General features: G+C 31.0%; 1 protein-coding gene across 2 annotated transcripts; it reads right to left on the bottom strand.

Annotated features, from left to right (window-relative positions):
• Positions 1-286: 286 nt before the first annotated feature.
• LOC113867018 (alpha-1,4 glucan phosphorylase L isozyme, chloroplastic/amyloplastic) lies at positions 287-11,508 on the bottom strand. Of its 2 annotated transcripts, none has more exons than XM_027501928.1 (15): positions 11,069-11,508; positions 8,523-8,761; positions 8,337-8,438; positions 7,944-8,120; positions 7,544-7,819; positions 6,920-7,191; positions 6,651-6,768; positions 6,163-6,573; positions 5,614-5,766; positions 4,801-4,929; positions 3,960-4,196; positions 2,637-2,713; positions 1,295-1,481; positions 912-1,112; positions 287-629 (listed from the first exon to the last, which is right to left on the bottom strand). In XM_027501928.1, the coding sequence occupies exons 1-15, from the start codon at positions 11,295-11,297 to the stop codon at positions 513-515; spliced, it is 2,925 nt and encodes a 974-aa protein (XP_027357729.1). In that variant the 5' UTR covers positions 11,298-11,508; the 3' UTR covers positions 287-512. The 2 variants fall into 2 exon arrangements, with proteins under 2 accessions (XP_027357729.1, XP_027357730.1); XM_027501929.1 differs by having other exon boundaries at positions 326-629; positions 908-1,112; positions 11,069-11,435.
• Positions 11,509-14,745: the final 3,237 nt, after the last annotated feature.

Raw genomic sequence — 14,745 nt, 5'->3', positions numbered from 1 at the left:
ACGCATATTCGTCACGAATTATTGAACATGTTTATTTGAAATTATTTTAAGAATATAAACACCAGTAGAAAACATCACTTCTTTATTATATAATTCAAAAATTAAATTGACAATTTTTTATAAACTAAATTGATAAATTTACTTATAGTAAAAACTATTTAAAACGCCGTTTTATTAAATTTCACACTTATGCTCTGTTTTGATACAAATAAAAAGGAAAAAAAAAACATGAATAACGATGATTATTTTTTTTGTTCGTTGAAACAAAAGCTTAAGAAAGGATAAGATATAAAATAATATGATATTCATTATTAGACAGGTCTGGTTTATGTGGTACACATAATACATATATATTACAGACTGCAAAGTTTATTTTGGCCAACTGCGCAGCCGAAAAGCCTCTATACAAAATTTATGTTTATTTTTTGGTACGAGAAATTAAGCTAAAGCAGTGATCCTCACAACGTCGTGGCACCAATTCTCTGCTATTCATCGAGTATGTCATTACTCCTCTACGGCAAATTGACTGGTTCAATGTCCCATATATCTCGGGCATATTCATGAATGGTACGGTCACTGCTAAACTTGTACGAGCCTGCTGTATTCAATATTGACATTCTTGTCCACTTCTGCACACACACAGTACAAAAATAGATGCATGAAAGACTTAAAGTGTGGACAATATTTAAATTGTGATACTGTAGTAGAATGAATAATCGTGGACTGCCGAACTATACACCAAATGAACACAATTCATAAATAAGTTGTGACATAATAATAGAAAGACGTGAATGAAAGAAAATGCAGACAATAAAGGCGTATAATAAACATGGAATTGGTGTATGCTTCCAAGAGGCTATCGCGTGATACAAATATTCAATAGTAAATATGAAAAAAGTCCATAAACTCACTTTTTGGTCCCGATAAGCTTCATCAACCTTTTCTTGGCATTCTATGTAGCTGGGGAAGTCCTTGCCCACAAGGAAATAATCTGCTCGACCAAAACCTTCGTCTCCTTCTAAGGATCCCATCAATTCATCATAGTTGTAAGGCCCAAAAATACCACTCCTCACAAATTCTTTAACTTCTTCAAATCGTGGATCAGGGACAAACTGAATTAAAAGACCAACTGGGTCACTATTGTCAGGAATATTATGAATTTCTTTCCACGATTATTAATATATAAAATTTCAACGATGAAATATTTGTTCTTGCTCGTATGGCACAACTAGCAGCATGACATTAACTATATTCCATAGTAATTAAAATGCACCACATGGGTATTAAGACAGACCTTTCCCTCAGCTCTCTCTTTCCTTAGCCCAGCAATTTCATGAGCCTTAGCACCAAAGAGGAAGAAGTTGTCTTCACCAACCTCTTCTCTTATTTCAACATTGGCCCCATCTAAAGTTCCAATCAGTATGCAGCCATTCATTGCAAATTTCATGTTGCTTGTTCCACTTGCTTCCATTCCAGCAGTACTACCGGAAATAAACAGGGAATACAATTAATTGGTAATGCAGCAGTACAATTCACAATGTTGAGGTGTAAGCATTTTCGGGCACCATCAACAGAAACACAATTCTGAGGTGAGAAGTTATTTTCTTGAAATAATTAATAATAATAAATTTGATTCTAACAATCCCCCCCCTCCCCCAACCACTTTGGGGTTGGTAATGCATAATAATGCATAAGCAACTGACACCATGGTCTGCAAATTAATTAAATGAAGTGGAGTTGGAGATGTGAGAATCGAACTGTTGGCTATTAGGTCATAAAGGCTTTTATTACATTTCAAGAACCTTTCACCCTAAAAGCTTAAGCTGCTAGGGGCATGCAATGCAAGTACATAAATGGCTGTATTATATTCGGTAAATTCTTGGCCAAAATTAAAATGTTTACCCATATCTCTATACAGATTTCTATTCACAATTGTATCAAAGTATATCCTCTGCTTTAAGTAATGAAAGAGGATTTGTCCACATCAGCAAATCAGTTCCTTGTTCACAGTAACACTTTCAGAGTTTGCCTCAACAAACAAATCGGTAAATTGAATCTGAATTTATAGGGTTAGTTCAATTTAAAAGACTAACAATTTTAAATGAGTGTTGGTTCTTAATTTTTTATTCTTTTCTCTATTGGAGCACTTGAAACTAAACTCGATTTATACAGGCATACAGGAAATTACAAGTACTTGTTTAGAATGGTCCTATGAAACACCAGTATTTCAAGGGATGTAGTGTTGAATATTGAGATTCTGACATGTCAGGAGCATATATGTCAGGATAAGATTACCAACCCCAGAAACTTGGTATTTTTTAAACAAACCTAGGTTGCATATGTAACATGCTTGGACGCATGCCTTCTACAATTTTTAAGTACTTTTCTTCAAGATAAGTTGTTCAATTTTCCATGCACAAAATAATTAGCAGCAGTTGATCGCATGAGCTGCATCTTGATTTATGTATGACTATTTTCTGTTTACAGCAATTCAGGTAAAATTTTGAGCAGTTGCAATTTGTACAAATGATAATATCATTTTAATTATATATCAGATAAGATTAGTGCATGTAGATCTCACCATTTATGTGAGCATACAATCCAAAGAATAATGCAAGTATATGAAATATAACTACCTGATATGCTGTGACAATTCGCTTGCTGGAATAAGCATCTCAGCAACACTGACATTGTAATCAGGGACAAAAACAACCTGATTAAATATACACAAACAAATAAATAACAACATTTTGCATCATTCATTTGCAAAAAACTGATCTTACTGAAAATATCCAGCAAGTCAACAAACTATCCAAGAATTCCAGAAGTTCTGTCTAGTAAGAAAAGAGAATAATAAATAACAAAGTATTGGACATTAGAAATTTGGTAAACCATTCCTTTTGATTCCTCCCTTCTGAAAAGATTAAATGTTTTTATTAATTAAATGGTAAAAACAGAGCAATTTCATATCTAAATTTAGTATATTAGAAAACTGATTGATAACAACAACAACAATCAAGCTTTATCCAATAGATGAGGTCGGCTACATAGATCTCACACAACATCATTGAACTTGATAAAAAACTATATTATCTAAAATATTATTTATTGCTAGATCTCTGTTATTAATTTCCTTTAAAAGTCTTCCTCCACCCTTTTTCACCAGACTAAACACTGCTATCCACTATCCTCACCAGTGTCCCCAATAGTCTTCTTTGTATTGGATATTAGAAAACTGATGTGATGAGGAATCTTATTTATAAATATAGGGCACAAAATTCAAACAATTCAATGGAATATGGGTATTTGCAGACAAAAGTGGGGTGATCTACATTGCAAGACATATTACAGTAGTTTTATTTTCTTCTATAGGACCAAAATTATCCACTAAGAAAAATTTATCCAAGGATGCCAACAATGATGCAATAGGACCAAACAATGAGCTTTGTTCAGGAAGGAAATTTGGTGATTACAGAACAGTAGTCAACAGAAGTACTCAAATGAATAAATATATATATATATATATATATATATATATATATATATTCTTTTTTTGAAATTTTTCCATGTGTAAACAAAGATTTTATATGTTACCATACTTCAGTTGTTTTTTTCCTTTTCCTCTCTCTGGGTACATATCATATTTTTCTTTTATTTTTGCATAGTAAAATGTCGTACCATATGGACTTACATTTCCAATGTGGAGTTCATGTTATATTACACTAAAAAACATTTTGTATGAAATGGACATTGATTTCAAATTCACAAGCCAAGAGCAACGTGCTTATAGCTCATAAAAGTGAAATATAAAACCCAACAAAGATCCTGCCAAGTACTGGAATAGGAATAACGCTTCACATCTTTATATCTTTATTTTCAACAACAATATACCTAAGAACTATGGGACAAAACAAAGACCAACAAACGAAAAAGAACTCTTGTAAAACATTCATATGTACCTTAAGTAGATCTCCTATTTCTGGATCATGATTTATTGTAGCCCCAACATCTGTAATAAATTTCACTATTCTCTTGGCTTGCACATATGTAGCAAATGCTTTTCCCCCAAATATACAGACCCTGGGAACATAATTTGCTTTCCTTTCTGCAGCACTCATTTCTTTCATCTTCTTGTAGCGGTAAACAATTCCTAATATGTTCAATAGTTGTCGCTTATATTCATGGATTCTCTTCACCTTAACAAAAACAATTAAGCCAACAGTTTACCAAAACTATATAGGGAAAACTAATGGAATGAATAGAAATTGAATTCATTAGTAGCAAAATTGTTAGGAGAAAGGAACACAGCTTCAGATTATAAAATGGGGGTGGGAATAGGCTAGGCGGTCTCTCAATGACCTACAGTCTAACCTACTTTCTGCCTGTGTTGACCTAGCCTATATATCAAACAAGGCAAGCTTAGGCATTTGGAAAGGCCTTTATGTTCATTACTTGCTATACTATTACTTACAAGACTAAGTGTGTGTTTAGATAACTTATTATTTAAAACACTTATTAATTAAACTCCTTATAAACTATGACTTATGCCATAAATTTAACAATGAAAGTTATTAGGACAAGCTGTTATACTGTTTATATGTTCTTCTAAACAGTCCCTAAATCTATGGTTACAAATAATCTACCTTCATAGTCAACTAAATTATAATAATCCCAATAAGAAAAATGTGGGACTGTTACAATATTTTTCAATTTTCATTCTATGTTTAAACTTACAGCCCTATCAAAATTAGTGATAAAAGAAAAAGAAAACAAAAAATCAATTCAAAGGCAACATCTTACCTGGATGTCAAACATAGCGTCAGGAGTGACAGAATACCCTGTTTTCTCTCTGATGAATGCTGCAACTTTAACTTTGTTACTCCTCTTTGCTTCCCTCCACTGCACTTGTAGATCCTCATTGTCTACAAACTAGAAATAAATGATACTAATATGGTCAGCTTTAATTACTCAGGGACTTGAATTTGAAAAATAGGTTGAATATGATCAAGCGATCCATTTGACAAATAATGGAAACAAAACTTAGTCTACAGCATGTTTAATGCTAATATACCTATTTCAGAAAACTTCCATACATTATAATCAACAGATCATATTGATTTCTTTAAGATCAAGAAGCAGGAGCTTACTGAATTTACAATTTCATTTAATTTGTATTCTAAGAAGGAATAATGAAAGTGTGCTAATCCCACAATCCATAGGAATTCAGATTTAAACTTGAAAAACCAGACATTCCATAACTTACCGAATAATACATCACCATACACATTATTCTGCTGAAAAATCATTTGTTGAAGGAGATCAGCAAAGGAAAGATAGTTACATTTTTTAGTTTAAAAGCAATTATAATTCTTGTTCATAGTTGGTTACTTTGGGAAAACTTGTTTTGAGAATTATAAAATTCCAAAATTGGAGATTGTTTGTTCCGAAGTTTCAAGGAGCATATCTAGTAGTATAATTGGTGGAGCAAAACCTGACATTCATACAAAGGAACAAAGATTAAATAATAAGAAGAAAATGTAAATCCATCTTCAATTTTATGAACAAAATATTTAAGACCAGGACAAAACCAACAAATTAAATAATTGTATCTACCTTCCGTAGTTCAGCCAATTTTTCGGTATTTAGGACCCAATCCTCTGTGCCTATCCACTCAGTTATTATTTTACTCAGATCTGGATTACAGAACCTGACCCATCTCCTTGGTGTCACACCATTTGTTTTGTTTTGGAATTTCTCAGGCCACAACTACAGGAAACATGGCATAGAGGTCAATGATATAAACAATTTTCCTTGATCTTGTCATATCTACTAAAGAAAACAGAAAAGGATGAAGCAATATTAAAGGCACATAAACTTCATCCATATAAAAAATGTGAGAACTTTATTTTATTTTTTTTATCTTTTTAATTATAGCATTAATCACATAGAAACAGGAAAAGGGGAAATATCCATATTTTATATGGCTAATATGCCCTTTTGGCAAGAATAAATAGTTTCCTCCCCTTTGTCACAGATAAGAGTTAACTGCCAAGTGCTATTTGGTGGTCTGATCTCTAATTGGGAAAACTATTCATCACAGATATGAATTTAAAAACCTTACTCAATTGAAGCACTATGTCACATTATCCAAGGAAATATTACCTTATAAAATGCATTGAACACTTCATCTTTTACAATTTCACTATGTATCTCTGCAACCCCATTCACTGCATGACCACCCACAACACATAGATTGGCCATACGAACCAATTTTGGTGGATCAGGTACTGGCTCAGGCAACTCTTCTGTCTTATCCTCAATGGAACTTTCATCTGTTCCATTCTTTTTAGCAGTTGCTTCTTCCACTTCATCATTATCTTCTTGTTTTTCCACTTCTTGTTCAGAATTTTGCAGCTCCTCACTAGGAATATCAATGGCCTCTTTGGACTTAACCAGTACATCTGCAAATTCTGCAGGCAATTCAACATTTTCTAGTATTCTCATTTCCTTTAACTTTTTCTCCAGCAAGTCTGAATCTGCTGTGCCATATTCTGTGATTATGGTCTGAATCAGCTGTAAAGCATGAATATCAGCAACAATTCAATTCCTATACACCAAAAGAAAAGAGTTTGCATATATTTCAGTATTACCTCTTCATCAATCATTTCAATAATCTCAATATGGCGTGGAAGCAGTTTCTGCATAAGGTCCAAGCTCCACTTCTCTAATGCCTCAGGAAGAACAGTATGATTTGTATATGCTACAGTTCTAGATCACAGTGGCAGATAATATGCATTCAATCAACAAACTCAGATCATGCATTAAGACAAGATCACCAGACTCTTCTCTCCCCCACAAAAGCAAAAATAAACTTAAAAACTAAATAGTAAAAAAATAAATAAATAAAAAGACTGAATACCTTTGTGTAATATTCCAAGCATCCTTCCAACTTAAACCCTTTACATCTATTAAGATTCTCATCAGCTCTGGGATGCACAAGGTTGGGTGAGTATCATTCATCTGCACTGCAACCTTTTCAGGAAATTCTTCCCAATTTACACTTGCTCCTGATCTTCTCTCAAAACGCGCAACAATGTCTTGAAGAGAAGAAGAACATAAAGTATATTGTTGCTTGAGACGAAGGATCTTGCCCTCCATTGATTCATCCCCAGGATAAAGTATATAGCATATCTGCATTTGACAGAAATACCACATAAAATATCCTATTAACTTGCATTCCAATTGTAACAAAATTAAAATTAACCAGAAAGCCTCCATGTTATCAAAAGTATCTCAGACATTTTCCACAACATTTACATAGGACATAGACTCCAAAATTACATAGGTCATTATAAAAAGACACTCAAGACAAAGTGTGAAAAGATACACCTAAGAACTCAAAAGTCTGGAGAAGATTGATTTTATAATACTAATTTTCTCTAACACTAATTCTAACACCATCACCCAATTGGTCCACTTCTATAAGATTCATAGGATCTTCTACTATTTATAAAGGAGTTTACAATAGCTATATCATCCAAACCTTTTCAGCATTTGCTAGAGCCTCATATGCTTCAGTGTGCCTTCCAGCATTAAAAGCATATAAATCAAATTCTTCTGAAGCAGCTTTTGTAGACCAAAGTCTCAAGTTGATTGTAGTTTTGGTTTTATATCCTGGTATGGGAACATCATGTGCAACAGCTATTATATCTTCTCCTCCAATCCAATGTTTTTTACCATCTGATCCTGACACAACCTTGCCATAGAACTTAATAGGATATGAGACATCATTTCTAATAATCTCCCAGGGATTGCCCATCTGTTACAAGAGGTCACAAGCAAAGAAAGAAACATTAATTGAACTGAAAGACCTAATGCAATCATTATAATTTTAATTTTGTAGCACAAGCCATGAGCACTGGTCAATAAATAATGAAGCATACCTCAAGCCAATCTTCAGCAACTTCCTCCTGCCCATCTTTGGTTATTCGCTGTTTAAATAAGCCATACTTGTATCTCAATCCATAACCCCATGCTGGATAGTTCAACGTTGCCAAAGAGTCCAAGAAACATGAAGCAAGACGCCCAAGACCACCATTTCCAAGTGCAGCATCTGGCTCCTTTTATTGGCCAACCAAAATGAATTACTCAACTCTAAGAGAGAAAGTGCAACCAAATATAAATTTTGATTATATTACACTCCAATTGCTATACATGCTCAGTAAAATAAAAAGTTTGTGAGCTTGGAACATTTTTTAAAAAAATGTAGAAAAAAGAAATTGATAAGAATCTGAAGCACATCACTTGACTCTTCCAATCTAATATATGTCACACACCTGGTATGCCACATTTTCTAATTTATACCCAAGCTCGCTCAAAGCCTCAGCATAGGGACCAGTTAGCTCTAGATTTCCAATTGCATTTAATAATGCTCTGCCCTACAAGATAGAATATTAATCGGAAACATATATTAGATGCAAGAAATGAAGCCACCTATTCAAATAATTATGGTAGCACCCAACCTGTAAAAATTCCATTGAAAGGTAATATGCCTGCTTAACATTCAGCTTCTCATAGTAATCATAAGTAGCATTCCAGTTTATTATCAGAGCATCCCGAACACTCTGTGCAGTTGCAAAGAAAGCCTGCGGTGGCTCAAAATTCTCTGGAGAAAACAATGGAGTGAACTCTGCATGGTACTTTATACTTGAGGCAATAGATGAAGCATCTGGTGTGAAGGACTTGAGAGAGGTTGTAGCTTCTAAAACAAACAATAAACAGAAATGATTAATAAGGTCATAATGAAATTGTTGGACACAAGATAACTGTTTGTAACTTGTAAAAAAGAAAGGACTCAGGAATAATTTCCGTCAAAAGCTCCCTTCCATGTTCCAAATAGAGGATAACAAAATACTAATGATTACCTCTGCTCTGGATAATGTTTTCAAACTATACATTAGGATGAAGAGGAAGAAAATAAGGAGGAACCAAAAATTTTTTTAATTTGAAATTTTCCATCTATTGGTTTAAGCGAAAAGAAAGAGGAAGTAAAAAGGAAAGAAAATTCAAGAAACATGATTATCTTTCCAAGTTTTCCCCTCATTTCAAATTTCAAAATTTTCTCTCCTTCATTTTCTTTCATCACATCCAAACAAAAGGTTAGTGAACTCTCTCTGAACACTAGTATACTACATCTTCAGCAATAACCCATGTATTTCCATGTCAGCATAAAAAAAGGATCCAAATCCATAAATTACTAAATAACACATCATGCTTCAAAGCAGCAATAAACCAGCTTAATAAGATACTTTTCAACCATCAAACTTCTTTCTCAGTAGTTAAATCAAAACAAATTCAATATACCCATTTGATAAGCATTTTGATGGTTGAATTAAGATATTATTGAATAGCATAACTTGTGATGCTTTCCTGACATATTATCAAGAAGATATTGAATCTCAATCCTTTTCCAATGCTAACAAGGTGTCACAAGGAAGGAGTATGCATATACTGTGCATGCACACACACACAAATGCTAGCTATTTTTATTTGAGAGTAAGAAAAATAAATCTTGAATACTAAATCTTACATGATTGATCAATTTTAAAATGAAAAAAAAAATAAAGAAGGAAAAACAAAACCAAAAGTAGTGTGACTTTCTTAAGTGATTGTATAATATTTAAATAACCTTTAATTTTGACTATTCCTATATGATTGTATGGTTAAGATTTGCTCCACTCATCTCAAATAAAAATAGTTCTCTCAGCATATATATGCATTTAGACAGGAAGTATCTAGTAAGATGCCTTTATTTATACAAAAATGATAAATCTAGACCATACACTTGTGTAATCTTGACCCTTTATGAGATGATCGAACGGTTAAAATTTGTCCTTGTATTCTCACATTAAAAGAGTATTCTTATTTAATATATTTTCTATGTGTGTGTATAAATCAGAATCAAATGATATTAAGTGACAAACTTAGTGAAATAATCCATCCAATAATTTTTATTAAACGTGAATTTTATCAATCTAACTATTGATTCTTATAATGAAAATCCTACATATAATATTTTTCTCGATTTAAACATTTGTAGATTTTTAATTCAACAATAATTATTTACTTGTATTTTAAATAATATACCATACATTAAAATAAAATGGTAAAATGGAATATTAATAAATATTTAAATTATGTAGACTTGATACTACTTTATAAGAACTTTAAATTAAATAATTGGATCGATAAAATTCACGTTTGATAAAAAGTTATTAGTTATATTTTCACTATGGTTGATCCCTAGTTATAAGTTATAAGTTGCTAAAATATTTGGGTGTATTTTAATAAATTCAAGTTTTAAGTTGCTAAAATAATTCATTCTAGGAAAAAAAAAAAAAAGTAGTGTGTATTAGCACCTATGAGTGTTAATTTACTACTTGTTTTCTCGAAAGAGTATTTTAGCAAGCTATGGAGTGTTTTATCAAATTCAAAGTTATAAATTACTACCCCACACACACACAAAGAAAGAGGACCCTGCTCCGCTAAAGGCTTGTTTTAGAATATAAAGTGTGGAGTTATAAATCAGTCAGCAGGTTTTAATATTCACTTTTTTAACTTGCGTTTAAGGACACGTAATAGAAATTTATGTATAATAATTTTTTCATTAAAAATTACAAGATATTAAAAAATCTAATGTATTAATAACATTAAATGCTACAATTTCAATAAAAACTTCTATTGTTTGTTTTTTCTTCTTGTGTGCCTTAACGGACGTTAGAAAAACTGTTCAATTATTTGACGCATAGTTTATCACAATTCACAATCCAGTTTTTCGATCATCCGTTAACACTCTCCAATTGATCTCTAATGTGCATTTTACAGGAGCGAAATACATCCGGTTTACACTTCTAAAAAGTTCATAGAACTAAGGTTCGTTCCTAAAGTCCTAATTAAAGGTCGCTAATGAAGTGAGAAGCCCTGAAACCAAACCAGAAAATCAAAACCAAAGCATGATAATGATGATAACGAAAAGGCAGAGAGAGAGAGAGAACGAAAAACTTCAGACCTTGTTGAGGCACAGGATCTTGCAGCTTCTGCTTAGCCTCACTACCAGAGACGCACGTCAAGGAGAAACAACTCCTCCTGAGGTTCAAGTTCACGTTCCTTCTGACGAAAAGAAACTTCGATTTGGATGAAGATCTCGAAGCGACACCGATGAATCCGGAGATGGAATTGCAGCGAGGAAACGCCTCGGTTCTGGTAGAATCCGCAGAGAACCGCATTGCTGAAGCCATTGTCGCTACAAATTGCAATCTCTCTCTTCCCTCGAAATCAACCAATGAGAGAGAGAGTTTTCTTTTTATCTTGTTCACGAGCTTGGTTGGGTCTTTGTGTTGGTGTTGTGAATTTGTGTGCGTCTTCTCTCTATAATGGAGGTGCTGGTGTACTGTGGGTGTTGAAAAAAGATGTGTTATCGAATCACGAGCTTTTCACTCATTTGCCTTCAAATTTTATTCTCTGTCACCGACCTCACCCTTTACCCTCTGCAACTGCTTCGTTGGCTCTCTCTCTATTTGCCACGTAATCATACGCCTTTGTTTTATTGGTTACCCTGAATAAAAATATTAAGAAATAATAATTGTCAATTATAGGATAACTGTAAAAATGAGTTATATTAAAGGAAATGATGAGATCATTTTTTATAATTTCAAGAAGAGTTTTTTTAAATACGAAAATTAATTTAAATTGATAAAAAATATATTAGGTGAAAAAATTGGCTGTGTACTCGTGTATTCAATTGGGATTTTCATATAATTTTGCAATTAATTGTAGTACTGTATAAGAAAACTGATATCGAAACAGTTACTAAAATTTTCAATTTTAAACTTTATAACATGTTGAAGAACAAAGTGTTACTTGATGAAAGTAACATTGAAGATTATTTATGCACACAAAAGAATAAAAAAAATTTTGTTACAACTATAATTTGGATTCTGCATCCGACCCGATTCATGTCTTCCTTACAACACTAAATTTGTAATATTTTTCATTGACCAAAAAAACTGTGTTATTTTAACATTAAGTTTAAGTAATTAAAAGTAAAAATGTTTTATATGATAAATGTTTGCAATAATTTTTTTAATTTCAATTATTTAAAATTACTGTTAAACGATGAAATTAACAAAAAATTAAATGTTTTTCAGAACCAATTTATTATATAATTACAACTATTTATTCCATTTTAAGCATATTTAGTAATTTCAACATGTGCATAATATTTTGATTTTGAGTTATGAATGGATTTTGTAGAGCCGTTGGAGTCATTTCACAGTGGCACTTTGGCAGTTTCAAGGGCACTATAATAATGAGTAGATATTTTATACTACACAACAAAGGGTAGACATTATTGTTATTATTATTATTTTCTGAAATTTGTTGGAGGCACTTGTCTCCAATCAAATTTGGATCGTCCATTTATAAGCAATCATGCCATCACATACGTATATGGGGTCTCTCCATGAAGAAAGTTTATTTTAACACATCATTATTTTATCGAATCTCAATTTGGGACGTCCATTTGTAACCATATAATATACATCATACTCTGGATTAAGGGGTTTATTTTTTCTTTGTAAGATATAATAATGCTTTTGGATTAAATTTTACATTATTTGAAACTAAATTATTTTTATTTTTTTCTTCTTTCATATAATTTTATTCGTCGATGGTGAGGGGATATATATAATAATGCATTAATCTAAAAGGAAAAAACGTGTGAATATATATTCAATAGCTAATTGATTAAAATTTATAAGTCATCATTTTTAAATTAATTTCACTTAATGAACAATAAATGATCATGAATTTACATTGCTATTCAGATGAGATAGTTACAAATCAAATAAATATAGTTCCTTGTTTTATGTAAGTTCAAATTTGATTTTGAAATAGAAGATATAATTGCATTGTTTCGGTTAAAAATAAATATATATGACAAGATTTTTTCTTAGCTTTTTTTTATATTTATTTAATTAATATATAAAATTATCTCAAATATCAAAATTGCTAATTAAATGAAATTATCTCACCTCTTCCATTTTCTCGCACATCCCTTATTATTAATTTTTTTAATAATGTTCATATTATTAAAATAATGAAAAAAATGCTCACCTAGAATTGAGATATATAATTTATTCAATAAGTATTCAATTCATAATAATAATTTTTTATTTTTATCTAATTTAATTCATATTTGATATGAGTTGTGTACTTAAATGTGGTGATTAAATTTATTATTAGATATTTTTTTAAAACTTTACTTAAACAATATCAAACTGTTTACTACTCGGATCAATTTTCGTTAATAAATGATTATTTTTTATTATCTAAATATTTAAACATTTATATAATTAGATTATTAATATTTTTTTACTTTATCAAATATAATTTTTTATTAATTTATATATCATTCTAACTAATTTGAGTATGGCACCCGTGACGAAAACAATATAAAAATAATTACAAAGTATTATTTTTAGGTATTATGATTTGCATTGAAATTAAAGTTATACAATTCTTTAATAATGAAATTAGTTAGAATGATACATAAATTAATAAAAAATTATATTTAATAAAGTAAAAAAATATTAATAATTTAATTATATAAATGTTTAAATATTTAGATGATAAAAAATAATCGTTTATCAACGAAAGTTGATACGAGTAATAAACAGCTTAATATTGCTTAAGTAAACTTTTTTTTTATCTTTTTTTCTTAATATTAAACATTTAAACAAGAGAGATTTAATCTTTTTTTTCTTGTCTCCTTCAAATCATTTATTTTTCTCTCCCTTCAAACTAAGAAGGAAATTTTATTTTCTTAACAAAACAGGCTTTTATTAAATCAGAAATAAAATTTGTGTTTAGTTGACTTTAATAGTTTAGCTGGCCTTGAGTATGGGTTCTCCTACAGCCCATAGACCAAAAGCCCAAAAGCCTAAGTGAGATATTGGGTAATAACTTTGGTTTGTTCACACAATTGGCTAATTCTCGTTAAAATAATTATCTAACTAGTGTTTTTTTTTTAAAAAAAAATTATTAAAATAGAGTAAATCAGACATGTGGAGTTGACTTACGTATATTTTTATTTTATGCATATAAATTTCTGGAAGTTAGAAATTGCCATAAATTATATTCAAAACTGTGATAGACGATGCATGTTAAAAAATAAAAAAATTAAAGTACGAGTTAAACCAATTTCGAATAATTTTTGAAATTTATACTAATTTTATTGTACAATTACTCTTTCGATGTTTTTATTTTATTTTATTTTATTTTGTAATGTTATGAGTTCTTCGACAATATTACAAATACTCACAATTTATTTTAACTACCAATGTACGACTCTTCACAGATTCTAAAGATGAAACGCTCTTTAATAACGGGTTTTCTTGCAATGAACGTAATGATCAATCAACATGATATAGCATATTAAAAACATAGTAAGATTTGTTCTCCCTATACACATCTTGATTCATGAAGCAAGAGTAACTGAGAAGAAAGGGTTATAATAATGTGCAGACAATGGAAGCTGGTTTACATCCTATCACCCGACAAGTTAGGAAAGCAGTGATAAAGAGAGAGAGGTGTTGATACCAAAGCATCACGGAACCTTCTTGAAAAAAGGTTATTAAAAGACCATCTTTGTTTGAACAAGAAAAGGTCCTCGTGAAATCTACCGTA

Source organism: Abrus precatorius, unplaced genomic scaffold (assembly GCF_003935025.1).
Source record: "Abrus precatorius isolate BTA unplaced genomic scaffold, Abrus_2018 Scaffold5, whole genome shotgun sequence".
Taxonomy (NCBI): Eukaryota; Viridiplantae; Streptophyta; class Magnoliopsida; order Fabales; family Fabaceae; genus Abrus; species Abrus precatorius.
Note: the sequence above shows the minus strand (reverse complement) of the source record. Positions and strands in the feature narration are given on the sequence as shown.

What these genes read in the sequence shown, in the direction of transcription:
- LOC113867018 (XM_027501928.1), bottom strand. Translation starts at nt 11,297, where the DNA reads ATGGCTTCAGCAATGCGGTTCTCTGCGGATTCTACCAGAACCGAGGCG. An exon ending in GCTTGGAATATTACACAAAG is followed by an intron (nt 6,769 to 6,919) that starts GTATTCAGTCTT and finishes ACTGTGATCTAG; the next exon opens with AACTGTAGCATATACAAATC. An exon ending in AAGAGAGAGCTGAGGGAAAG is followed by an intron (nt 1,113 to 1,294) that starts GTCTGTCTTAAT and finishes CTTTTAATTCAG; the next exon opens with TTTGTCCCTGATCCACGATT.